The sequence below is a fragment of the Talpa occidentalis genome, unplaced genomic scaffold (assembly GCF_014898055.3).
Source record: "Talpa occidentalis isolate TD23 unplaced genomic scaffold, MPIMG_talOcc4v2.1 talOcc4.13, whole genome shotgun sequence".
In the NCBI taxonomy this organism is placed as follows: Eukaryota; Metazoa; Chordata; class Mammalia; order Eulipotyphla; family Talpidae; genus Talpa; species Talpa occidentalis.
This window is the reverse complement of record NW_023601322.1, coordinates 73,908,464-73,935,531: the sequence shown is the minus strand read 5'-3', so window position 1 is coordinate 73,935,531 and position 27,068 is coordinate 73,908,464. Positions and strand designations below refer to the sequence as shown.

At 38.7% G+C, this 27,068-nt stretch overlaps 1 protein-coding gene across 1 annotated transcript in view; it reads left to right on the top strand.

Moving 5' to 3' along the window:
* HSPA4 (heat shock protein family A (Hsp70) member 4) overlaps positions 1-23,851 on the top strand; it is a 41,040-nt gene extending 17,189 nt beyond the window's left edge. The window contains exons 4-19 of the mRNA XM_037509335.2: positions 838-960; positions 4,648-4,747; positions 5,364-5,497; positions 6,542-6,786; positions 11,795-11,871; positions 13,033-13,184; positions 13,681-13,787; positions 14,194-14,327; positions 15,262-15,443; positions 16,329-16,418; positions 18,182-18,334; positions 19,048-19,173; positions 19,718-19,825; positions 21,817-21,936; positions 23,265-23,426; positions 23,610-23,851. Of these exons, the coding sequence (XP_037365232.1) occupies positions 838-960; positions 4,648-4,747; positions 5,364-5,497; positions 6,542-6,786; positions 11,795-11,871; positions 13,033-13,184; positions 13,681-13,787; positions 14,194-14,327; positions 15,262-15,443; positions 16,329-16,418; positions 18,182-18,334; positions 19,048-19,173; positions 19,718-19,825; positions 21,817-21,936; positions 23,265-23,426; positions 23,610-23,813 (2,217 nt within the window). The 3' untranslated portion in view covers positions 23,814-23,851. The remainder of the gene's footprint in view (positions 1-837; positions 961-4,647; positions 4,748-5,363; positions 5,498-6,541; positions 6,787-11,794; positions 11,872-13,032; positions 13,185-13,680; positions 13,788-14,193; positions 14,328-15,261; positions 15,444-16,328; positions 16,419-18,181; positions 18,335-19,047; positions 19,174-19,717; positions 19,826-21,816; positions 21,937-23,264; positions 23,427-23,609) is intronic.
* Positions 23,852-27,068: the final 3,217 nt, after the last annotated feature.

Genomic DNA, 27,068 nt, shown 5'->3' with positions numbered 1-27,068 from the left:
AGGGAATACGGGGAACACATGGAACCAAGTACAAGGTGGCAGAATTGAGAGTTGTTAAACGCATGCAGGGAGGATGCGGCAACTAGAAAGGGAGGAGTGTTTTCCCATGTTTATCATGAACTGTAGTGAGTAACTGTTAAATTCTAAACCAGAATGAAATGTAGTTGGATGGGGAGTGAGGAAGTTAAGAGATGGTGGCATTCAAGTTGAGTTGGAGCAACTAAGAGTGTTATTATCTGGTCTGGATTATAATTGGGGAGTGTGGGCATGTGGGATGGCACTTTAAGCAGTCTTTCAACATCTGAAATTTGTAAATCTTGTCAAAAATACAGACTTTATTCATCACGTATTTTTGAATTCAGTAAATATTTTATTGTGCCAGTTCTGTCCTAGGTGTTGGGGCTATAACTGAAAAAATCTGAAGGAAAAAAAAAAACAATTTTGTTAGATTGAGTCCTAATTGGGGAGATGATAGTAATGTCAACAAAGGCAACAAAATAAAACACACAATATGTTAAATAAATAGTAAGACAGTTTCCATCTCTAGTCCCTTTTTTGAAGAGGTCAGGTGAGTCATGGTGAGCTATATGAATTGGCTTTGATCCAGATAATTGTTTAAACTTTGTTGGTGGTCACACATACTGTTTACATAATGGTCCTTATCTCCAAATACTGTGTGTGACAAGCTTGTTAAAAAGCTGAAAGTGACCTTTAAGTTATATTTACTACCAAAATTAGCTGTCTTTTTTTGATCTCTTGAGATGTGAGCCATTTGTTCATGTTTGTGTTTAGGACTTGAACTCTAAGAATTCTGTATCTTTGTTGTTTTAATTGTAGGTGAAATATATGGAGGAAGAGCGAAATTTTACTACAGAGCAAGTGACTGCCATGCTTTTGTCCAAACTGAAGGAGACTGCAGAAAGTGTTCTGAAGAAGCCTGTTGTAGACTGTGTTGTTTCGGTGAGTTCAATCCCTCCAGATGACTTGCATGAAGAAAAAGAAGCTCTTAATTGCAAATAAATTTGCTTTTTGCTTCATGTTGTAATGATTATTCATGTTGTAATGAGAATTTAGCAAACTGGTCTTCATTTTCTTGAACAGTTTATCCTGCTCCCTGGTTTTTTGCTCAGGCCTCCTTTGTTATTCTGTTTAAAGACTTAATTCAAAACTTGCTTCTTGAATTCCTTTCTGTACCTAGCATAATGCTTAGCATACAGTAGTTATTTGTTAGTTGAAACGCAGCTAACTTGTGAATTGTTGAATTAGTTGAGTACTGTCTGTTGCAAATGCTTTTTTTCCATTTTTATCTTTGTATCTTTCTTGTTTCTGTCTTAACACCCAAGGAAGGCAGCAATAAACTTTATGTTGTCTTTTCTTTATTCTTAATTGGATGGAAGCCTGTTTATTTGTAGCTTTTTTATGTTGGAGTTCTTTGGGATTGCTGAATTTTGGGTGGCTATATTGGCTTTGCTAATGACTCTCTTCTTCAGTTGTTGTCTACATTTTAGCTCTGTGGTCTCTTTTGTACTAATGTTGGTGTATTGATTGCAAAACAAGGACTATTAGGTGTTTTTTTTAAACCCCCGGGTCTGTTACCTGGTAGTTTCCTTTGTTCTGGTCCTGGCTACATAGAAAATAGAACTGACATATATCAGTAATAACTGAATTGTGGCTGTTCTGTTCTGCATTCTGGGCATGCAAAGAATGAAAATACTGTTTTTCTCAAAGAACTCAGATACACTATAGTCATGGTATTTATTACATAGTTTCTGTCTTTTCCCAAATCTCTAATGGTCTCAGATTTTCCCTATCCCGTGCCTTTAATTTTTTTCCCCATTTATTTATGCCTACAAGAACTGGGGTGTGGATCAGAGGTGCTGGGATGGGGTGAGAAGATTCACCAGAGACAGAGTGGAGAGGGGAGCAGGGCAGGCAGATCTATGGAAATGACCATTGCTCATCCCAGCAGTGTAAGACAGGAGAGGTCTTCAGCACCATGTGGGTTAGCTCCCTGGCCAGGGATTGAACTCAGGCCATCAAACTCAGGCCACACTGGTGAAAGCCCTGAGACCTAACCTCCCAGGGAGGCCCATAAAGTTTATTTTTTATTTTACTTATTTATTTATTTATTTATTTATTTATTCATTCATTAATTCATGCATTTATTTATTTATTTATCCACGCATTTATGTATGTATGTATGTATGCCCCTCGCCGGTGGCCGGGGATCAAACTGGCACTGCAGAGGCTGCGGGCAGCCTCGTAACCCAGCGCTCAACCGCTGTACCACCAGGGGAGGCCCAAGTTTATTTATTATTATTATTTAAAAAAAAAAAAAAGACTATTTATTTATTTATTTTTAAGATTTATTTATTTATTTATACAAGCACTGGGTACAGTCAGAAGGGCGGGAGGGTGAGAGAATTCACCAGAGCCAGAGCAGGGAGCAGAGCAGGCAGAAGGACCGAAGTACACTGCTGAGGGGAGCAACTGGTGGCAGGAGAGGTCTGCGCGCCGGGGTTCGAACTGGTGCTGCAGAGGCTGCGGGCAGCTTCGCAACCCAGCGCTCAACCGCTGCGCCACCGGGGAGGCCCCCAAGTTTATTTTTTAAAGAACGTTAGTAATAAGAACATCCCCCCCCCCACCCCCATGTTAAAATATTACTTAATTGTGTAAAAGGGTGTATGGGAAACTTCACCTTCTGTCACTTAAGTAGTTTTTCCTTCTCAGAGGTTACCAGTTTTACCTCTTTGTTATAGATCTTTCCAGAGGTTACTGTGTACTCAAGCAAGTATGTATATAGATTCTTCTTTATTTCATTATTCTTTTAATAAGTTGTAGACAGTTTATTTTGCAGTTGCTCCATAACAGGAAGAAATACTTCATTCTTTTAATGGTTGTAGAGTTCCAGTTTTCGTATGCTTCATTATCTGTTAAACCAGTCTGTTTTTGTTGTTTACACACTAAATTCCTAGAAATGCAATTACGAATACAAATGTGTATGTTATTTTAACAACTATTGTTTAATTGCCCTTTAAAGAATTTATATGAATTTATTCTTCCACTGGCACAGTATATTAATTTTAATAGGTAATAGTTTCAAAGTGTATGTGATTTTAATGTTTTACTAGATGATGTTAAACATTTTAAGATTTTTTTTCTTTTCTTTTTTTTTTAATTTTCGCCTTGGGAATCCAATTCATTTCTTGAGGAAATTAATTAACTCTTTTTTTTTTTTTTAAAGATTTCTTTCTTTTTTTTTTTTTAATTTTTTAGAGGCATGTCTTATTTATTTATTTATTTATTTATTATTTGTTTGTTTGTTTGGTTTATACATGCACTGGGTACAGTCAGAAGCGCGGGAGGGTGAGTGAATTCACCAGAGCAGGGAGCAGAGCAGGCAGAAGGACCGAAGTACACTGCTGAGGGGAGCAGCGGGCGGCAGGAGAGGTCTGCTCACCATGTGGGACCCTCCTCCGGTGGCCGGGGAGCAGCCGGGGATCGGCTGCAGGCAGCTTCGCAACCCAGCGCTCAACCGCTGCGCCACCGGGGAGGCCCCCTAAAGATTTCTTTATATATATGGGTCAGAGGTATGTGTGGGGTGAGAGGAGTCACCCAGAGTGGGGACCAGAACAGGCAGATTGACTGAAATACACTGCTGAGGGGAGCAGTGGGCAAGTCAGGAGAGGTCTGCTGCACCATGTGCGTAGCTCTCTGGCCCGGATCGAACCCAAGCTGCAGTGGCAGCGGACAGCCACTGTGTTTTAACTTACCCTTGTGCCACCAGGGAGGCCCGGACATTTCAAGATTTAAGAACCCCTTTGTCTTTCTCTTTCTGTGAGTGCCTATCCTTTGCTCATGTTGAGTTTTATGGACTTCATTTTGATTTGTAATTCTTTATTTATTAGATTTCCTCTGTGCCCTTTTATGATGTGAGTTGCAAATATTTCCCCCCATTTGATCATCAGAATTTTTTTGTAGTCAAATGTATTAATCCCTTATTCCTCTTTTTCTTTCTATATTTAGAAAATTTTTCCTGCATTGATGGTAAAGTTTCCATCTCCATTTTGGTATTCAATGATTTTTTTTTTTTTTTTTAAAGATTTATTTATTTATGGATACAAGCACTGCTGGGGTACAGGCCAGAGGTTTGGAGGTGAGAGGGTTCACCAGAGACAGAGTGGGGAACAGAACAGGCAGATCTACTGAAATACACTGCTGAGGGGAGTAGCGGGCGAGACAGGAGAGGTCTGCTGCGCCATGTGGGCAGCTCCCTGGCTGGGGATTGGACTTGTGCTGCAGTGGCTGCAGATAGCTTCATAGATTGCGTCTTAACCCCTTGCTCCACCAGGGAGGCTCAATTCAATGACTTAAAAAAAAAAACCCAACATATTAAATCTTTGATTTGAAATATATTTTGGTATAAAGTGTGTAGGAAGGGCACAACTTTCTTTTATCCTGTGTGGCTAGCCATTTGTTCCAGCAGTACTTACTAACTATCCTAACTTTTCTCTGCTAGTTCGAAAGTCTTCTGTTATCACATACAGAATGTTTTTATAGGTATTTGAGGATGTTTCTGAGTTTTATTGTGTTTTGCTTTTTAAGTATGGAATTTCTGTAATAACATTAAACTTCCAAATACTTTAGGTTCCTTGTTTCTATACTGATGCAGAGAGACGATCGGTTATGGATGCAACACAGATAGCTGGACTCAATTGCCTCCGATTAATGAATGAAACTACTGCAGGTGAGAGAGACATTAAACGAAGTTTTTGACTTGCTCAATCTTGACGGTTGTGAAATCCGTAAACTCTACAGTTTCTTGTTTTCTGTTTTTTCCACCCCATTGAATCATTTACCTAGGTGTAATAGAATTCTTCTGATCAGTACTTCTTCATAACTATGTTACTTTGTTATATAATCACATTATGGTTTGTGTATTGGGAACTGCCTTTTGTCTGACTTGTAGACTGGTAGAGTCAGAGAAACGGGCTGTAAAGTAACATCCCAGGGACTAGGATATGTGGGAATGTTGAGCTGGCACAGGGGTGGAAGATGTCTGGGAAAACATTATTTGTATAGTAGGGCAAGTGTTTTGGAAAAATTTGCCAAACTCATTGCAATTGGAAGTTTGCAGTGTTCAGGAAACCTAAGTGAATGTCAGCATTTAACTCTTGGGAGTTAATGTGCTTCATGAATAAATTATGCAAAGCTCATAAAGAATTTGATTCTTTCGAAAATACAGCACAGGATGCAGCTCCATTTACTACACACAAAATTGTTTTTCACAACTTAAATGAGCTTGAAGTTTACTATTTAAATGATAATAGCAATGTTGGAATTCTTTTTTTTTTTAAATGCAGTTGCTCTTGCATATGGAATTTATAAGCAAGATCTTCCTGCCTTAGAAGAGAAACCAAGAAATGTAGTTTTTGTGGACATGGGGCATTCTGCTTATCAAGTTTCTGTGTGTGCGTTTAATAGAGGAAAACTTAAGGTAAGTATTTTTTCCAAAAGACTTTATTGCAAGTGTATGGTAATTAGAAATTTATGAGAGGCAATTAAATAATTGGCTAAAGAATTTTGGTCACTATTGGAAACTTGCTATGAGTCATCTAAACTAGAAACTAGGTATGTAGGGGTGGAGTAGAATTTGAAAGCCCAAAATAATTGTAGTAAATGTTGGCATAGTGTGCAGCCAAGATCATAGACCTTGAGGAAAAAGCTCTTAAAGAGCACTGAACCTTATTTTCTATTTCTGTAAAATGGAGAAATTATACTTACCTATCAGTTTTATTCGGAGTAGTGTTTTTGTTTGCCCATATTGGTTTAATTCATGTGTTGTAGAACAGAGGGAAAGGACAAGTTCCTTTGTATAGAAATATTTGGGGACAGCATCATATCATGGGAACCATAGGAGGGGGTGGGGAGGCAATACTTTTCCTTGGGAACAGCAGTTCTGATCCCAGGAATGGGTTTTGACACAAGACTGGGCAGTTAGGAGAATCCCCATCCAACCCTTCTAATCTGGAGATCTGGAAGATATAGAACCCAAACTATTCTACATTGACATCTATATTGAATAGGAAACAAATTATTTTGTGAGTTCATGCTTTAGTATCATTTGTAGTAATGAGCTGCATATAGCTAGGCCTTGTTTTGTGACAGTGATAAGCCTATAACTGTATGTCAGCGACATGTTTTAGTGTATTTGGCCTTTAGTGTATTTGACTGTGTAATTGCTGTTTGGAGTCAGATTAATATAGTGGAGAGGGCTAAATTTTGGAATGGAGGAGATGAGATTTTGAATTTTTCTTCTACTTGTTAACTCTGTGACCTGCAAATTAATATTATCTGTTTAGGCCTGTAGCATCATCTGTAAATTGGAGATTACAGTTGTATTTGTGCAGTTGTTGTAACACTGATTATTAAATGACACATGCACATTGTCTTGTTTCAAACCCTTTTATTATAATTTGCCACTGAAATATGATAGCATTTTAAATTGGTTAATTTTTGAATTATCTTCTTTTCCCCTAAGGTTTTGGCCACTGCATTCGACACAACATTGGGAGGCAGAAAATTTGATGAAGTGTTAGTAAATCACTTCTGTGAAGAATTTGGGAAGAAATACAAGCTAGACATAAAGTCCAAAATCCGTGCATTGTTACGACTATCTCAGGAGTGTGAGAAACTCAAGAAACTGATGAGTGCAAATGCTTCAGACCTTCCCATGAATATCGAGTGTTTTATGAATGATGTTGATGTATCTGGAACTATGAACAGGTAACTGTCTTAATATTTTAATGTTACATTAAATTGTGATCCCCCCCCACTTATATTAGCCATAACTAGCTAATTAGTGAAGTCATCATTTTTGTTATGTAAAACTGCAGTTCTCCAGTTAAAAATTAGGGACCATTCAGGATCCTGCTTTTTTTTTTTAAATATTTATTCATTTATGCGTACAAGAATTGGGATATAGGCCAGAGGTTTTGGGGGGGCGGTGAGAAGATTCACCAGAGTGGGAAACAGAACAGGCAGATTGACTGAAACACACTGCTTCTTTTTGCACAAAATCTGATGCCATGCAAGGATTATAACTATTGGTGGTTTGTCTGTACCCATTTGTATTTGGGGTTTGTGGCGAGATAACGGTGTTACCTATTTTTGCATAAATAGGTAACTCTAGGTGTTAGGAGTTTTCGGTTTTGATATGATAGTTACTCTATATGCTTACTTGCTCAGATGTGAACAGATTATAAAAATTCAGTTTTTTCTAGAATATGTAAATAACTCCTATAATTTAGTAATAAAATGACAACCCAATTAAAAAATCAGCAAAAAATCTGAAAAGACAGTTCTCCAAAGTAGATACAGAAATCAGAAAGGACATAAGAAGCTGCTTAACATCATTAACTGTTGGGGAAATGCAAATCAAAACTACAATGGGATCACTTCACATCCACCAGGATTGCTGTAATCAAAAATACAGATCCCTGGTGGCGCAAGGGGTTAAGCACTGGACTATGAAGCAATCCGCAGTGACTGCAGCACGAGTTCGATCCCCTGCTAGGGAGCTGACCCATATGGCGCAGCAGACCTCTTCTGACTTGCCCGCTACTCCCCTCAGCAGTGTACTGCTGTCAGTCTGCCTGTTCTGTTCCTCACTCTGTCTCTGGTGAATCCTCTCACCCCCCCCCCCACCCCCCACATCTCTCACCTGTACCCAAGCTCTTGTATGCATAAATAAATAAAATCTTTAAAAAAAAAATACAGATAAGTGTTGTCAAGGTTATAGGGAAGTCCTTCTACACAGCTGTGGCAACCTAAAACCCTGCATCCATTTTAAAAACAGTCTGGCAGTTCCTCAGAAGTTTAAACATTGAGTTACTGTGTGAGTTAGCAATTACACACACACACTATATATATATATATATATATATATAGTGTGTGTGTGTGTGTGTGTATCTCCAAGAGAAATGAAAATTGCTTGTCTACACAAAAATTCATGCATGAATGTTTGTAATAGCATTACTCATAATAGCCCCAAAATGGAAACAATCCAATTGTCCACCAGTGGGCAAAATGGATAAACAAAATGTGGTGTGTCCATACAGTGGGATCTTATTTGGCGGTTTAAAAGTGTTACCATTACATGTTGTAATGTGAATGAACCTTGAAAATTTTATGCAAGATGAAATATACTAGTCAGGACTACATACTGTATAGTACAAAATGAAATATACCACTCAGAAAGGACTACATCTTGTGTAATTCTATTTATATGAAATATCCAGAATGAGTGGTTATGTAGGGCTGGAGAGTAGATTAGGTTTAGGAGATAACCGTGTAGGGTGATGAAAATATTTTAAAAATCATTAGGGTAATGGTTGTCAACTCTGAATATACTGAAAGCCATTGAGTTCTATACTTTAACTGACTGAAATCTATGGTATGTGAATTATATTTCAGTAAAACTTTAAAAAAAAAACCAAAACCTCTGCCATTTTGTAGAATTCTCTGTGCACTTCTCATTATGAACATTTTCAAATACACAGCAAAATTGTAAGAATTTTATAGTGAATGCCCTTACTCCGCCACTTAGGTTTTACTGATATTAGTTACTGTACTTGCTTTTATCATTTATCCATCCTATTTACTTAACAGTTTTACTTTTTGATGCATCTCAAAGTAAATTGCACACATCTCTCTCTTCATGTCGTCCAAAATACTGATGTGTGCATATTAAGCTCTGTTCAATGTTTTATAGTTTTTCCTTTTTTGACTTTTTTTAAAGATTTATTTATTTATGCATACAAGAGCTGGGGTACGGGCTAGAGGTGGGGGGTATGTGTGAGAGGATTCACCAGAGACAGAGTGTGGAGCAGAACAGGCAGACTGACCGAAATACACTGCTGAGGGGAGCAGCAGGCAAGACCTGAGAGGTCTGCCACACCATGTGGGTATCTCCGCAGCTGGCCGGGATTGAACCCGCACTAAAGAGGCTGCAGACAGCTTCACAGTGCACACTCAACCGCCTGTGCCAACAGGGAGGCCCCCCTTTTTGACATTTTTAAATATTTTTTATTAAAAAAATATTTATTTATTTATACAAGCAGTGGGTACAGTCAGAAGCGCGGGAGGGTGAGAGAATTCACCAGAACCAGAGCGGAGAGCAGAGCAGGCAGACTGACGAAGTACACTGCTGAGGGGAGCAGCGGGCATTGCAGGAGAGGTCTGCACAACATGTGGAACCCTCTCTGCAGCCGGGGATTGAACTGGCGCTGCAGAGGCTGCGGGCAGCTTCGCAGCCCAGCTCTCAACCGCTGTGCCACCAGGGGAGGTCCTTTTAAATACTTTCTTAAGTGTTCATTTTAAGTTTTAAGTGTGTCATTTGCTGAATTTTGACAAACGCATATATCTTTGTAAGCAGTATCCTTTTCATGAAATAGACCATTATCATAGAAAAGTTTCCTTAAGCCTTCATCTGTACAGGCAGCCACAGTTGTGATTATTTTTTTCTTCAGTTTTTCATTCATTCATTCATTCATTTGTTCATTCATTCGTTCATTCATTCGTTCATTCATTCATACAAGCACTGGGTACAGTCAGAAGCGCAGGAGGGTGAGAGAATTCACCAGAGCCAGAGCGGGGAGCAGAGCAGGCAGAAGGACCGAAGTACACTGCTGAGGGGAGCAGCGGGCTGCAGGAGGGGTCTGCATGCCATTTGGGACCCTCGCCGGTGCCTTGGGATCGAACCAGTGCTGCAGAGGCTGCAGGCAGCTTCGCAGCCCAGCGCTCAAGCACTGTGCCACCAGGGGAGGCCCTTTTTCTTCAGTTTTGAGGATCATAGTTTAAATTTTCCTGTTCTAGAACTTCTTAGAAATGAAATGATGTGGTATGGGTTTTTTTTTTTGGTGCTATCATAAATCTTGAGATTCATTTAGTTCTTGCATACATCAGTGATTCTCCCATGTGTTGCTGACTGTTGTATGCCATTGTTGGTTTATTATTTTCTGCTGATGCATACTGGCTCTTTTCTGATTTTTGTTTTTAGGAATAAAACTTATTTAAAAATCCTCCCAAAATGTAAAAGTTTCTGTTGCAGTACCTCCTCACCTATGTTGATGTTAGTAGTCATCACCACAAACCACTTTTAGAATATTTTCATTATCTCATAAAGAAACCCCAAAGGAGAGCCTGCCTGGTGGCGCAGGCTGTTGAGCGCTTGTGAAATAGGCAGACCATGCTGTGAAGCTGTCTGCAGCCTCTGCAGTGCCGGTTCTATCCCCACTGGCCTCGGAGCAGCCCACATGGCGAGCAGACCTCTCATGTCTCGCCCGCTGCTCCCCTCAGCAGTGTATTTCGGTTGTCTGCCTGTTCTGTTCCCTGCTCTGTCTCTGGTGAATCCTCTCACCTTTCCGTGCATCTGGCCTGTACCCCAGCTCTTGTATAAATAAAATCTTAAAAAAAGGAAGAAAGAAAGAAAGCCCAAAGGAGCTATTAAAGAAAGCCCAAAGGAGCTATTAACAAGTTAGGGAAAGATATTGGAGGAACTTAATGCATATTTCTAGGAAAAGAATCATTCTGTAAAGACTTCAAGCTGTATGATTCCAACTATATCACGTTCTGGGAAAGGCAAAATTAATAGTAAAAAGATTGACCATTGTTGTGCAAGGGTTCAAGGGAGGTAGGGATGAAGAGGTGGGTCACAGACTTTAGGGCAGTGAAACTATTCCTTATGAAGCTGTTTTGGTAGATACTTACATCACATGTTTGTTAAAACAGAAACCTGGGCCTCCCTGGTAGCACAGGGATTAAAGATAGCACTATCAAGCTGTTGGCCGCCTCTGCAGCATGAGTTTGATCCCTGTCCCCAGTGGGCTAGGGAGCAAGCCACATGGCACAGCAGACCTCTCCTGTTGCGCTGCCTGCTCCCATCAGCAGTGTATTTCAGTGGATCTGCTTGTTCTGCTTCCCACTCTTTGGTGAATCCTCTCACACCTCTGGCCTGTACCCTAGTACTCGTATACATAAATAAATCTAAAAAAAAAAATTAAAAAAAAAAAAGGTAGAAACTTAGTATTTTATGTATTGGCATCTCAGTTGTTAAAAATTATTGTGCTAATGCAAGATGTTATTGGGGGAACAGGGTGGAGGATGAGGGGTATATGAGAATTCTCTGTACTTTGCTATTATTGCTCTTAAAAATGGATCTAAAAGATAAAACAGTTATTAAAGAGAAAAACAAGAAACGGTAGCTATTGCTGTTTTCATGGTACCCTCTCTTTTTTTTCCTTTCAGCCCTCGGCAGTCACTAGTCTCTCTGTCTTTACTTGTTTTGAACATTTCCTAGAAATGGAGTCATAATAGACATGTTCTTTTGTGATTGGCTTCTTTTATCTAGAATGTTTGAGAAATTGATCTGTGTCTAATATATGTCGGCTATTGTAATTTATTCCTTTTTATTGCTAAATACTCTTGATGGACATTTTAGGGCTTTTACCACTTTTTATTGGCTGTTATCAGTAATGCTTCTGTGAAAATTGTAGATTTTTGTGTGACAATATTTTCATTTCTCTAGAGTGGAATTGCTGGGTTATATGGTAACTCTTTAATATTTTGAGGAATTGCACACTTTTCCAAAGTGGGTACACTACTTTACACTCCCATCAGAAATGTGTGAGAGATCCATTTTTCTCTACCTCCTTGCCAATAATTATTTTTATTATGGACATTATTCCTTATAACAGTAGAATGTGATTTAACCTATTTTGTGTTCTTTAAATAGAGGCAAATTTCTGGAAATGTGTGATGATCTCTTACTTAGAGTGGAGCCACCGCTTCGGAGTGTTTTGGAACAAGCCAGTAAGTATTTGTGAGATTGAATTGTTTGTGCATCTGAAATTGTTGGGTTTTTTTTTTTCAGTTCCGCAAATTGTTCTTTATGAACTACTGCAGTGCTTGTATTAAGCCTTTTTTTGGTATCTTCTCCCTGGAGCACTCCCCCACTTGTCATTTTTTGATACTAGTGTCCTGGGAAACCTAGTTCAGGCTCAGATGAATATTAATGTCTCAGTAATTTCATGGTGAGAAGCATTATCTTTAGCACTGCTGCTCTCTGATAGTTTTTGTAGACTTTTCTGTCAATGAATCTTTTTGTTTGCTGAATCAGAAATACAGCAAACTAAAGATAGGATAACCACATTCTTAAATAGCATACTTTAATTTTATCTTGGGGCCAAAAGGTGAAAGTTTGATTTTGGAATATATTGCTAATTTCCTCCCAAATCTTGGACAGTCAGTCACTGTTGTACTGGTTGTTAGCTATTTCAGAATGTTGAGATATAATGTCAGCTTGACATTGGCTCAACTCTCAAATCAATGATTATGGCCAGTGTGGGCATATTGTTTCTACATGGGACCGCACACTTTGATTTTCTCAATAATTGTCAGTATTTTGTGCATAATATGTGACTGGAAAATCAGGTGGAATTGAGGTATTTTATGAGTGACAGCAGAGCTTTGGTTTCTATTTCCTTTCTGATAGGAGGAGACTGTACCTCTGTCGTAATTTTCTGGATAAATTGCTGGAGTAACTAGATGTGCTTCTCAGTAGCTCTTCGTCATTCATGCCATGTCAGGGGTAACCCACTTTTTTGAGACTTTGTTAATTCTCCATGGCTAGCTTATCTAGTGATATTTCAACAATTGTTTGTGTTGGGACCGTTTCAGAGATTGGAGGACCTGTACAATATAGAACAATGAATAGTCCTGGCTCTCCTCTCCTAAATCCCAATATTGTGTACACCACCCTGCCTCCAATATTTTGAGCATGAAAACATACCAACTAGTTTTTAGCTGCCATATACCTGTGCACACATATGTGTTTTTTGAAGGAGTAAAGGAGAGAATGGTGTTTTGTTAAACATCTGTGAGTTACTGTGATAAGATGTTGCTCTTTTATTTCATTATAAAATACTAATCCAAAGACTGTTTAAATCTAAATGTCTAATTGCCTTAAAATAGAGTTAAAGAAAGAAGATATTTATGCAGTGGAGATAGTTGGTGGTGCAACACGAATCCCTGCAGTCAAAGAAAAGATCAGCAAATTTTTTGGTAAAGAACTTAGTACAACACTAAATGCTGATGAAGCTGTTACACGAGGTTGTGCATTGCAGGTAGGTCTCCATACTTCAATAGATAACCGTTTGTAGGTCATTGTAATAAGACAACAGTGGTCTCATGTGTCCAACTAATAGCGAGAGGTTAGTTTAGGTTGATCTCAGTGTGTAAAATTCTCTTAACTTTTCTTTTAAAATGATATCAGAGGTGGCATTCATAAATGAATTTGTACTCTCTAACATGTAATGGAATGAATTTATTAGAAATAACAGGTAGCCTCAAATGTTATTAGAATTTGGCATATTTTCTGTTGTCTATATATGAAGTAGTATTGTACCTTAGTTATAAAGGTTGTGGTTAATGGAAAAGTGAATTGCTGGATTATATATGTAATTTGACAAAAGACAGAAGTTTGTAAAACCTTATTCAGACGCCATTAAATTAATGTAAATATTTAAAAGCCATCGATGATGGTCAGCTGAAATTAGTACAGGTGTCATGTTCATAATGTTTAAAATTGTCAAATGGAATTTTATAAAATTATTATTCTAGTGTGCAATATTATCGCCTGCTTTCAAAGTCAGAGAGTTTTCTATCACTGATGTAGTACCATATCCAATATCTCTGAGATGGAATTCTCCAGCTGAAGAAGGGTCAAGGTAATAACATTTATTATTTCATTTTTATACTCAAATTTAACTTGCTGTTAAGTCTGAGTAAAATATCGCTCCCCCTCCCACCAATTTTAGCATTTATTGTTACAGATCTGTAACATTTTATTAGTGTACATGAAACAATGAATACTTATTTTAGTCTTCAGCAAATTAGTGTTCTCATTTAGTTTCCTGTACTTGAGCCTACTGAAGTAATTGATGCTTTTTATTTGCCTATTGAAATATATTCCCTTTTTTTTTAACTGATTACACATATTTATAATTTTTTTTGGAGACATATAATTTGGAAAAGAGTAGTGCTATACAATAATTGCAAACCTAGACTGTATGGGAATAAGTGAATTATTAGGACTGTCCTGAAATTGTGTACTTTTGTCTTTTTTCCATTCAGTGACTGTGAAGTCTTTCCAAAAAATCATTGTACTCCCTTCTCTAAAGTACTCACATTTTATAGAAAGGAACCTTTCACTCTTGAGGCCTACTATAGCTCTCCTCAGGATTTGCCCTATCCAGATCCTGCTATAGGTAAGTAAAGAGTTGGGACTTAAAAAAAAAATTTATTTTTGAATTTGTTCTTGGGCAAAATGGACTTAGCGGAGCAAGTATAATATTCTGAAATTTGGGTATTTTAGTTTATAAGAAAAACCTGTTCCATCTAATGACCAGGTTCAGAACCAGTAGGATAGTCATTATTTAACTGGATCTTCTGGTCTGTGGGCAGTATTTCTTGGTTAATGCTCATTGTGGATATGTCTTGTGCATAATGCAATGCCAGATACTGTAGGGAGTTGAATTCTCATGTCCTAACATAGAGTTATAAGATGTACACAGAAAATCATTAGGAAATTGTGGTTGACTGGAATCTTTATAGAGAAATTCTGATGATTTAGAAATAGTAGTAGTTCAGAAGAGAGCAACTAGAGTTTTGAGATAATTACAAACTTAGGATATGTGGGTATAGTATCAGGAATATCCTGAATGGCACTTAGAAACTGTGTTTTCCCCAATTGTAATACTGGAAAAAGGGTGATATTTTGTAGTTTGCTGAATTTTGCAAATTAAAAAGCATTAGTAAAACCTTAGTATAAGTAAATCCAGAAATGGCCATTTCTTATAAATGACAAAAGCAGTATGGAATCACTGTTCTTTATCTTTTCCTTTCAGTAGAGGAGTATGTGACTTAAGGGTACATTTTTTTTTAGGTAGTGCATATAAAGATGAATTGGAGTAAGGGATAAGAGAATATGAAGTGTTTGGTGGGTTGGGAGATGTTTTACTACTTAGTTGGGACAAAATCAGAATTTTATGTGAAAGAGAAAGGAGAGGTCTGATGAGTGCTTATTTGAAGTGTCATGTTATGTCATTGGCACATGGACATAACCTGGCAACATGGGCATATATGTATGTTAGGATTCAGCCTCTTGAGTTGTATGTCTTCTTTTGTCTCTCATATTCCTAGCTCAGTTTTCAGTTCAGAAAGTCACTCCTCAGTCTGATGGCTCCAGTTCAAAAGTAAAAGTCAAGGTTCGAGTAAATGTCCATGGCATTTTCAGTGTGTCCAGTGCATCTCTAGTGGAAGTGCACAAATTTGAGGAAAACGAGGAACCGATGGAAACAGATCAGAATTCGAAGGAGGAGGAGGTAACTGGACATTTGAAACCATTTCACAGTATTTTATGATGGCCCAGTGGTGACTTATGTAGAAATTACTTTAGATTGGTGACAATGAAGGATCACTGTGATGAAAGCTGCGGAGAGTTGGTTTGTATGCATCCCCTTCCCCACTGGGTGGCAAAAAGTCTTTATGCAGAAATTAAATAGAGATGCAACAATTTTTATACCAATTTGTTGGAATCATGTGCTGGGTCTTGTCCTCTTTGTGCATCAAAATCAGGCTTTATAAAACTACAAATGTTTGGGTCTCATCCCCAGAGATTTTGTTTGAATTTGGGCAGGGGCAGGGGCAGGGCCAGGCAGTTTTAAAATCCCCTGAGGTCTTTCTGTTATGCTGTAGGCATCAAAAGCCACTGATCCAGGAATTTCTCCATTCTTTCTCATTATTATCAGCCTTTGTTATTTTAATAGAATTCTCAGTGTTCACCATCTCCTTATGCATACAATAGCCATACTTTTGAAAGTTGAAAAAAAATGCTTGAAAAGGTTGAGAAAAATTTACTCATGAGGAGGCATGGTAGTTAAGAAATTCGTGCATTCTTCAGATTATATTGTGTTAAACATTTCCACACTACACTGTCACTATACTTTATGGTTTACAAAGTAATTCCATAGCCATTATTTTTATATACAGAGCAGGTTAAGTGTTAACTTCCATTGAACAGATGTATTAACTGGGATCCATCAGGGAAAATTCCCCATGTCACAGCTGGAAATTTAGTTTAGGTCTTTTGATTGCTGGTGTTCAGCAGGAATTACATACTCTGTGATTTTTACCAATGTATCATAAGGCTGCTTTGTCTTTGACTAGTATTTCCTAGTTTCAGGAGTTTGATGTGACCTGTTTTTCAGAAGATGCAAGTGGACCAGGAGGAGCCACATGTTGAAGAGCACCAGCAGCAGATGCCAGCAGAAAATAAGGCTGAGTCTGAAGAAATGGAGGTATAGGTTGGGTTTTAGAATGTGAATTATAATCTCACCTATGTGGTTTTGACTGACTATGTCTTGGGAGGTTGGGATATTGGGGATTCTTTATTTGAACAGTTTTTAAGCAAGATTTATTTATAGTGTGTTTGGAAAGTATGTTTGGCAAGGTGGTTTTTGAACTGTATTCTAGTTGGTATGCGTGGACATAAAAGCATCCAGAAACCCTAGTTTTTCTAAGCTTGTGATTGGAGTCTGGATTTTTAGTGGCAGTGAATACTTGCTAATGGTCATCCGATCCATAATTTTTTATTGTTGAAAGAATGACACATAATTCAAATTTTATCAGCGCTGTAACACTTGATTTTTTTGTTAAAAGATACTGTTTTAAGCTATAATGTATTTACATGTAGTTTGTAAATTATGTAATAATTATCTCAAGCACTTAATGAATACGTAACATTTTTAAATCCACAGCCTGTTTTTTAATTCTAACTTTCAAGTTTTTGTGTTTAAATTTAAGTTATGATATAATGTATAATCTCACCTTTGATTTTTTTTTGTATTGTGGCATTTTAAAAGTCTGTAGAGCCCTAAGATAACTTAATTGAATTTGTTGTCCATTTTCATGATAGTCAACAAATTTTAATTACTTTCCTTGAGCTTTGCAAGTAATTGTAAAAACGAAAATAATGATGAGAGGAAATCATACTCACAAATACTTCTACTACAGGTCTTTTTTTTTTAAAGATTTATTTATTTATTTATACATACAAGCACTGGGTACAGTCAGAAGCGCGGGAGGGTGAGAGAATTCACCAGAGCCAGAGCGGGGAGCAGAGCAGGCAGAAGGACTGAAGTACACTGCTGAGGGGAACAGCGGGCGGCAGGAGGGGTCTGCGCGCCATGTGGGACCCTCCTCCGGCGGCCGTGGCCGGGGAGCAGCTGGGATCGAACTGGCGCTGCAGAGGCTGCGGGCAGCTTCGCAACCCAGCGCTCAACCGCTGCGCCACCGGAGAGGCCCAAGTCTTTTCTTTTTTTAAAGATTTATTTTATTTCTTTTTGCCTACCAGAACTGGGATCTAGGCCAGAGGTGTGGGGGAGGCAGGGTGAAAGGATTCATCATCAGAGACAGTGGGGAACAGAACAGATGAATCTGCTGAAATACATTGCTGAGGGTAGCAGCGGGTAGTCAGGAGAGGTCTGCTGTGCCATACGGGTTAGCTCCTGACCAGGGATCGAACTTAAGCTACAGTGGCTTGTGATAGCTTTATAGCGCTGACGCTTTAACCCCTGCACCACCAGTGAGGCCTCCATGCATAAAGTTTCATACTCATTTTTCACTCACATGATACACGTCTATGTTTAGGAAAGAATGGGGAAATAATTAGAGATTTAAAGGTGATTATATGTTTGTGGGATGATGGACGATTTTTCTTTTAACACACATGCACACACACTGGGTTCAGTGTGGAGATACAACCAATCTCCACAACATTTTATCTTGCCAAACTGAAACACTGTACCCATTAAATAACAACTCCCTCTTACCCCCACTTCTCCTCCTCCCATAGCCCCAGGAAGCCCCCTTCCTTCCTTTCTGTGGATTTGACTACTCACATAATATTTGTATTTTTAACTTTCCAGATATTTTAGAAATAGCCCTAGGTTATTTAGATCATCAGAATGCTGATTCACTGAAAAAGCAAAATGTGACCCATTTGGAAATTTAGGATATTTTTGTGAGTGTTTGTTTTTTGTGATTTCTGTTACTATTTTAGACTTCTCAAGCTGGATCAAAAGACAAAAAGATGGACCAACCACCACAAGCCAAGAAGGCAAAAGTGAAGACCAGTACTGTAGATCTGCCAATTGAGAATCAGCTATTATGGCAGATAGACAGAGAGATGCTCAACTTGTACATCGAAAATGAGGTTGTTATTTCATGTCTGTTTGAACAATAAGTTAACAAATGTGACGTTAGTGATTATACTCTGTGTCTAACATTTTTAATACATTTTGGTTGTTTGGAGTTTGAGAAAATAATCTTAGATTTGTGGGTGCTGCAAAGGCAAGTGTAACAGATCTTCAGTAATGTCAGAATTCTTTTATGGTGATAAATTGCTAGAAGCACGGTTATGAGATTTTTTTGTCATGTCCTTAGGGGAGGTATAATTCCTGTTTGGGTATGTGAGTATGTTTCTTCACTAGATTACTGGGATATTTGAAGTGATCGACCAATGGAAGTTGATTGGTAGGCAGAATCACATAGCATTAATAGACGCATCATTAAGTTCCTTGCCTGTGACCAGTCAATATGTAACACTTGTTGTAGTGAATTATATAAGGTTTGGGACCCTGGGACACATTAATGTGTGAAGTTTCTTATATATGCACTGGGTCTTAGGATAAGTTTTATAGAACCTTGAGCATTTATATTAATAAGTTTGATTTTTCTTGGCATTTTATAGTAATAATACAGCAGAGTACACAGCACCTTGTGACTTGAGCTAGTAGTTTCTTAAAGTTCTCAGATTCTTTTCCTTTTCTTAGGGCTAATGCTTTCAACTTTCTTTTGGGTGATTTGTCGAACTAAGAGGATTTGGGGAAGAAGGACTCTCCTATAATTAATTTATGCTGTTCTCAGGGCAAGATGATCATGCAAGATAAACTGGAGAAGGAGAGGAATGATGCTAAGAATGCAGTAGAAGAGTATGTGTATGAGATGAGAGATAAGCTTAGTGGTGAATATGAGAAGTTTGTGAATGAAGATGTAAGTATGGGCCATATTGTGTTTTCAGGGAGCATCCTTAAATGGGTTAGAATGGAAGTTTGCATCTGTAGGTATACAGTAAAATGTTTAAAAATATACTTTTGGGGGAAAGTTTTATATCATTTTATTTTGCTTTTTTTTTCCTAGTGTAGTATTTCCTGAAAGGTAGTCTTTGTCGTAGCACCTTTTTTGTGTGTACGTCACTTCTGAAAAATTTACCTGGTACTTTTTAGAAAAATCTGTTCACTCTTACATGATGGTTAACTCATTCATTTTTAAGCAGCTTTTAATTTTGAAAATTTCAGACATCATATTCAAATAGCCTCTACTGCAGAGAGAATAGTAAAATAAAACCCCTTAGTTTAGTAAGCAAGACATTTTGCTAGTCCTGTTTGCTCACTCTTTCCACAAATCCGTGTCCCCCTGCCTCTCCTCCCCATATTTTATAATTACAAATCTCAGTAATTATAGCCTGTACTTGTGACTTCACTGGTGAATCAGCTGATGTTTGATTGACCTAAATAAATATTTTCTTCCTTTTTAGGATCGTAACAGTTTTACCTTGAAACTTGAAGATACTGAAAATTGGTTGTATGAAGATGGAGAAGATGAACCAAAGCAAGTTTATGTTGATAAACTGGCCGAATTAAAAGTAAGTTAACTCTTGAGAGCAGAAGTGTCCTGAACCCATGCTGTGGTTTCCAAGAAGAATATTTCAAAATGAGCAGTAATTTGCATATGATATAATGAAGGCAGGTTGAAAGTGATGCAATAACTAAACCCTTAAATAACTGTACCCTTAAATAACTATACCCTTAAACACACACGTTTCATTATGTTTCAGAACCTCATAGTGTTATAGGACAGGGAGAGGGGCAGCCCAAAACCCCGCAAACCTGCCTATTCTAAATGGGTTCTGCCATCCGCCACATCAACACAAAACATATGAGACTTTAATGGGAAGGAACTTTAATAAAACTAGGAAACAATACAGGTAAGGCAAAGAGTCTAGTTTCTAAGTGAAGCACCCAAAGTTACCCGTCCCCTCGTGGGTAAAAGTCCATCCATATGGGAATGGCCCATAGCAAGGCCCCAAGGCCTGCCATGAGTCTAAAGCACCTTCCAGTGGGGACCCACAGCAAAGGGTCAGAAACAATCAGACAAGCCCAGAAGGAAAAGAGCAAAATCAACATCAAGATAAAAGCTGCCATTGTCACCTCCCCACGGGTCTCACCCACATCTGTGTCACCCAGTCCACGACCAAAAGACAAGCGCAGTTTCTTCACGTGTCTCTAGGCTCCATGCGCCTCCTCCAGGTCTCCTGGCTCCATCCTGCTTCCTTCCTCAGTCTCTTCTCCAGCTTCTCCTCTTCCTGCTCAGCTCCACCCTCCCTTGGGTGGGGCAGGGAACCTCCCCCTTTCCTGGGGACCACCCTGTTGCAATAGCAACAAAATAATTTTTCTGAAAACTGAATTTAAACTTAAAATGTTTCATTGAAATGGAACTTGAGTATATCAGTGTGTGAAGAGATAGACTAGAAAGCTGTGTCCCTGTCCCGAGGGCAACTGCAGTGCTATTATGTATTTAGCTTTGATTCTCAATAAGGTAAATTATGTAATCTATTAAGCCTTAGGGTTATATGTATGAAGAATCATCCGAAATTGAGGCCTTTTGTTTGTTAAAGGATATAAATGCACAAGAAGAACTTTTCTCATTTTTCTCTGTTTCTTTGTCACATGGGGCCATTGTGAATGACACCTGGAATGCACTTGCTCAAGGACAGTGCCTGCAATTTATTACCTTTGTGGCAAGAGTAGCAAGAATCTCCAGTGCAGATCCTTACCACTGAGTTTTTTGTTTCACTTTTATTATAGGAGATACCAGATGTGAAAGTAGAATAATCGTTTCACCTGTTGTCAACCTGTGGCCCAATATTTTATCTGCTCCTCCCCTCCCAGTTGTTTGAAGCAAGTCCTTCATGTTATATTTAATCCAAAAATATTTACAAGAAAATGTAACCTTAAACAGTACCATTATCATGCCTAACAATATTCCTTAATATCAGCATTAACATCAGCAGTTCTCAAGTTCCAGTTTCACATATTATTTTTTGTTTCACGCCGGATCCAAATACGGTCTCTACATTTTGTTGCTGTGTCTCTTAAATCTGTGTAGTTCTTCCATCAGTTCTCTCCCCCCTCTTTGCCCTCCCCAGTTAGTAGGTGAAAAACCTGGATCATTATTCTTGTGGGATTTCCTTCCAGTCTGGGTTTTGCTGATTTTCATCTCTGTGGTTTCTTAAAATTAACTGGTTAATTGATGGTTAGATCTTAGATAAAAGGTTTTGCCAGATTCAGTTGCAAAAGTTTATTCAGGCCACCGCATTTCCTATTTTGTGTTGTGTATGTAAGTTTTGGTTGTCTTCCCACTGTGTTTTCAGAATGAGGGCTCAAGTGACATATTGAAGTGGTTCCATATGGAATATATTTTCATGAGCTTTGGAACAATATTTGATTTCTTATATATAGCACATGGAGAGTAAATGTATTTGATTCCATAATCAATCTCAGTAAAATAGTAAAAACAATACTACTCTGGTAAGTTGAAGCTGACACATGAATACTTTGTGTTTCTTCTTTGAAGAATCTAGGTCAACCTATTAAGATACGATTTCAGGAATCTGAAGAAAGACCAAAATTATTTGAAGAACTAGGGAAACAAATCCAGCAGTATATGAAAGTAATCAACTCTTTCAAAAACAAGGTATCTTCTTTCCCTACCCCTCCCTCTTCCCTACTCTTATTTTGGTAAAGTTTTGAAGCATTTGCATACCAGTTTTTATGTCTTGTTTAATATTTTTATTCTAAAGATTTACTTATTTATACATACAAGAACTGGGGTACAGGACAGAGGTGCCAGGAGGGTGAGAGGATTCACCAGAGACAGAGTGGGGAGCAGAACAGGCGGATTGACTGAAATATACTGCTGAGGGGAAGCAGCGGGCGAGACAGGAGAGGTCTATTTTGCCATTTGGGTAGCTCCCTGGCTGCCTGGGGATCGAACTTGTGCTGCAGAGGCTGCAGATGGCTTCACAGTGCTGTACTTCTTAACCCCTTGCGCCACCAGGGATGCCCTTTAATATTTTTAAATTAAAAAATATTTACTATTTTCTTTTTGGGTGTTAGTGTAGTGTATGGTGTTTCATAGAATCTCATTAAGAATCCTGGCTTTTGCTACTTCTCTTTAGTAGGTGGACTCTGGAATTGAACTGTTATTACACATTTTCTTTTTCTTGTTGTGAAATTATTTTTTCCCACCTAACCTGCTCTATCTTGGTCTTTAAAAAATTTTTTTTTGAGTTTATTAGAGCAAAAATTGAGTTCAGTGGGCAGTGTCAAAACTGGAAATGGCAAGGAGCCAATGTGCTATCCTGGTCTTTCTGAGAACATACCCAGCAAATAATTTGGTTATGCAGGTGTAGGACTGAATCAACCGTAAACTGCTTACCAAATTTTTGATCACTGTATGATGTATACCCCATAAATACATTATTTCATTTGATCCGTATTAAGTAAGTGGTAGTATCAGCTTATATACAACATCTTAGCTCTTTAAACTTAACTTTCCTTAAGTAATAACCAGGCTCTTTTAAGTATTGTCAGTGGAAGAGCTTGTCTCTTTTCTACAAAAAAGTTTTGCTTCTGAGGCTCCTCCTTTAAAAAGTTGTAGATATTTTTGTTTCGGTTCTTAACTAGCATGCTTAAATCCAAGCTATCAGATATGTTGACATGTAATTTTTTGCATTACGAAATTTCTTAAGATTTTATTTGAAGTATGGCCACTATTTATACTGTGAAGCCTTTTACTTGCCACCTTATGGATGTTTTTTGGCCTTTAAATGTATTTCCTGAGTGTTATAAAAATTGGGGTTGTTTCCTTTCTTGAATTTTTAAGAAATTGAATGTTTCTGTTGTGACATTAACTGTACTTTATTTTTGGAAAGAGGTAACTTTTTGGAAGACTCAGAAGCATAGACAGTATTTGGGAGGGAGAGTATCCTCTTTTGATATTTGGTCTACTATCGGTGGCAGGAGGACCAGTATGAGCATTTGGATGCTGCTGACATGGGGAAGGTGGAAAAAAGCACGAATGAGGCCATGGATTGGATGAATAACAAGCTGAATCTGCAGAACAAGCAGAGTCTGACCATGGATCCAGTTGTCAAGGCAAAAGAGATTGAAGCTAAAATAAAGGTAATTTGTGGCTTTAGGTATTTAAATCTTTCTCATCAGCCTTGTTATTTATTATTAACAGTCTCTAAAGTACACATAGGAGGGAGTTTGGGGATTAGATGCAAGAGACTAGATTAGTGTTTGGCATGTTTTGTAAAAATTTATTGTTTTTATAAGAAACCACAATTTTTCCTACCATCCTAGGAGCTGACCAGTTTCTGTAGCCCTATAATTTCAAAGCCCAAACCCAAAGTGGAACCTCCAAAAGAGGAGCAAAAAAATGCAGAGCAGAATGGACCAGTGGATGGACAAGGAGACAGCCCAGGCCCCCAGGCTGCTGAGCAGGGTACAGACCCAGCTGTGCCTTCGGATTCAGACAAGAAGCTTCCTGAAATGGACATTGATTGATTCCAACAGTTGTTTATATTAAAACAAACTATTATAAAGCTTTAAGTTGTCAACTTTGTTCTAAATATCAACTAGAGCAATCAAATACTGGAGATTTCTTAGTCGGTTTTTAGGGGACTTTGGGGGAGGGGATATAGGTAATGTATGGAGCATTTTGACTTCTAAATAGTTAGATACAGAAATTTAAGTGCATTGTATCTTTTTCATAATGGTACTATTTAGAAGCCCAGTTAGTCTTACTGAGCTTATGCTTCACACCTTTACGTTTAATCATGCTTCTACAAAGATGAGTTTGTTTTGGAAAGTTGAGCTATAGCAGACGCTATAACTAGTGATCAAGCAGATTTTTGTTAAGATATATATGGCAGGAATTCTAATTGTGTTTCAAAGATCTGTTGTGGAGATTGCCACAGAGACTCCCTGCTGGTGTGGGGATGGGTGTGGGGATGGGTGTGGGGTCTCCTGTTTCTGAGGGCTAGAGCATGGCATGGCATGGATTAACATAGTAGAACCACCAAGGAATGCTCTGAGCTTCTTCACATTTTACTTCACTACACTTCCACCCCAATCTATCTGCTCCTCTTCCCCCAGTAAAGGAGGTCTCATTACAAATGCCATGTGCTGCTCTTGGGAAAATAGACCCCTTCACCTGGAGCAAGATGTTCATTGAGGATTTTAGACCTGGAGGCTCTTCCTAAGAAAGTGTGTTCCTGAAAGTATATTCACTAATACCCCAAGCATCAAAGTCTAAATAATTTTCTTTTTGGAAAGGTAGAATTGGGTAGATAAATTTTTGGGTGTGTAGGCATGGTAAATTTAACTGAGGAATTGATTCTTGTTAACTATGGTATAAAGATTGGTATCCTGGCCTGCCTATTCAGGTGAGAGATGTTCTTGTGTATATTTGAGATTTAAAAGCTTGAAGTCCTAGGACAAGAATTAAAAGTTCTCATTCACAATCATGTGTTAAGTGTTAATATCTGTCATGAATCTGCCAATTTGTATGTGTTAAACAGTTGACAGATTATACTCAAAATTAAGATACACTGGATTGTACTGGATGAGTTTGAACTTAGTGTTAAAGAAATTGGTGCCTGACATTATAGCAACACCTCATTTTTCCTGTGCAGCCAGGTCAGCAGCACCAAAGCATTCCCCTTGACTGTTGTTTGGGGCAGTGTTACAGGAGGGAGGCGTTTTGGAAAACCTGTATTAGAAACCAGTGCTGGGACCTGCCTTAGAAACTGTTAAAAGCTTTGCTGATTACATTTTGGATCTTTGTAATGATTGTTATTCTGTATAACGGAGTGCCTCTCTGTTAATTTTGGCCTATGTCGTTAGAAATAAGATTATATCTTGCATATTTAGAATAAGTTTCTGTCTATCCCTACACTAAAAAAATGTTTGAGTGCTACGAGCTCTAAAGAGTGCTATCGAAAAACAATTGCTTAGAGAGGAGGAAGATGGAAGCATATTTATGTTGGTGTGTAAGCATGCATGGACACCTTGCAGCACCCAGATTTGGCCCTGTTTCTAGAGCATCCTATAGCCATGGTCTATCTGTTAGGCTTCAAAGTTCCAGCGGGCCTGCTGTGGGGCCAGGGGCTACTTTGGAGTGCTGGCTGTAGGATCAAGCCAATTCTTATGCAATGGACTCTCTTCTTAATGGCCATTTCTTTTAAAAACATTTTCTGTGTCGGGGAGGGTGTGGGTGTTGGGATGGGAGTGACTTTGAATTTTAAAGTTTAAATTAGAAATAGGGGGTGTGGTCTGCTTACTCTCTGCTTAAACAGGCTTTAAGACCAATTGGATTTATATGGAGGCCAGACCAGAGAGGGTGTGTTAATCGACTTTTGTGCAGACAAGCATTTATCCAGGTTGTTATCCAAATTGGTTTGTTAAAGCTCCAGGTCACATTCTTACACTAAGAAAAACATTCAGTAAACATGAGACAAGTTTAGGAAAAATTAATAAAAGAATCCTGTCTTACACTCAAAGAAATGGTTTTCTTAATTTCATGAGTGTGTGTGTGTGTGTGTGTGTGTGTGTGAGAGAGAGAGAGAGAGAGAGAGAGAACTTCCCAAATAGCCCTCTTAGCTAGATTCTAGTTCACCTTTGTTGGAGCTGTAAAGTTTAAATAGCACCACCTAAAGAACAATCAAGGCGCAGCACACTTGGTGGCAAGAGGCTGTCATTTTTCTGTACTCATTCTCTCATCTTGAGTTGACCTCATTTTCTTTTCTTTTTTTTTTTTAAGATTTTTTATGCATACAAGAGCTGGGGTACAGGCCAGAGATGTGGGGGGTGAGAGAATTCACCAGAGACAGGGTGGGGAACAGAATAGGCAGACTGACTGAAATACACTAGTGAGGGGAGCAACGGGCAAGACAGGAGAGGTCTGCTGTGCAATGTGGGTTTCTCTGGTGGGCCGGGGATTGAACTTGTGCTGCAGAGGCTGTGGATTGCTTCATAGTGCGGTGCTTAACCCCTTGTGCCACCAGGGAGGCCCCTGACCCCATTTTCTGATGTAGTAATTCTCACACCTGTGACTGGACCTTTGAGGATTTTGACAAGAGCAGAAAGTGGGTTATGGCTCCATAAAGACCAGGATTGATGCCTGCTCATTTAAAGAACAGGGATGGTCCAGAGTGTTTTAGTAACAGTGGCCATCCATGGATATGCAGGTTGTGTGTGTTTGTCTGCTAGAGTGTGTGTGCGATGAAGAGTGTTGAATGGGGATGAAGTCATCAGAAGAGACCCGAACTCGACAAGGCATGGGGCCTAGATGGTGGGCTGTCAGGCCTTATTCTTGCTACTTAACAGTCTGGTGCTTTCATGCTAGGGGCTTACCTGCGATGGCCTACCAACAGGTTCTGTGCCAACCACCTTCAAGAAACTTTTCCTAGGTCTCTATCCTTTGTGGTGGGCGGGGGAGTTGTAAACATCTGAAAGTGAGCCTGGGACCAGTCTGATCAGCCAGAGGATGACTTTTTAAGAATGGGTCACCTGGAAAGTAACAGCCCTGTTTACCAGTGTCCCTGCATATCACTAGGGAAGAGAGTGTTGGAGGCAAAAACTCCTTTAAGTTGGGGCTACTTCAACTTAACAGGAAGAACTGCCTTCCAGGGCTCCCAAAGGGTTGGTGAGGATTCAGGCAGAGGCATTAGATGGAGTCCTTATTAGGCTTTGAGGGCTTCTGGTGTGGAACACTGGAGACTGTCAAAATCTTATAGCTTGAGAGTGAGTGTGTGTTTG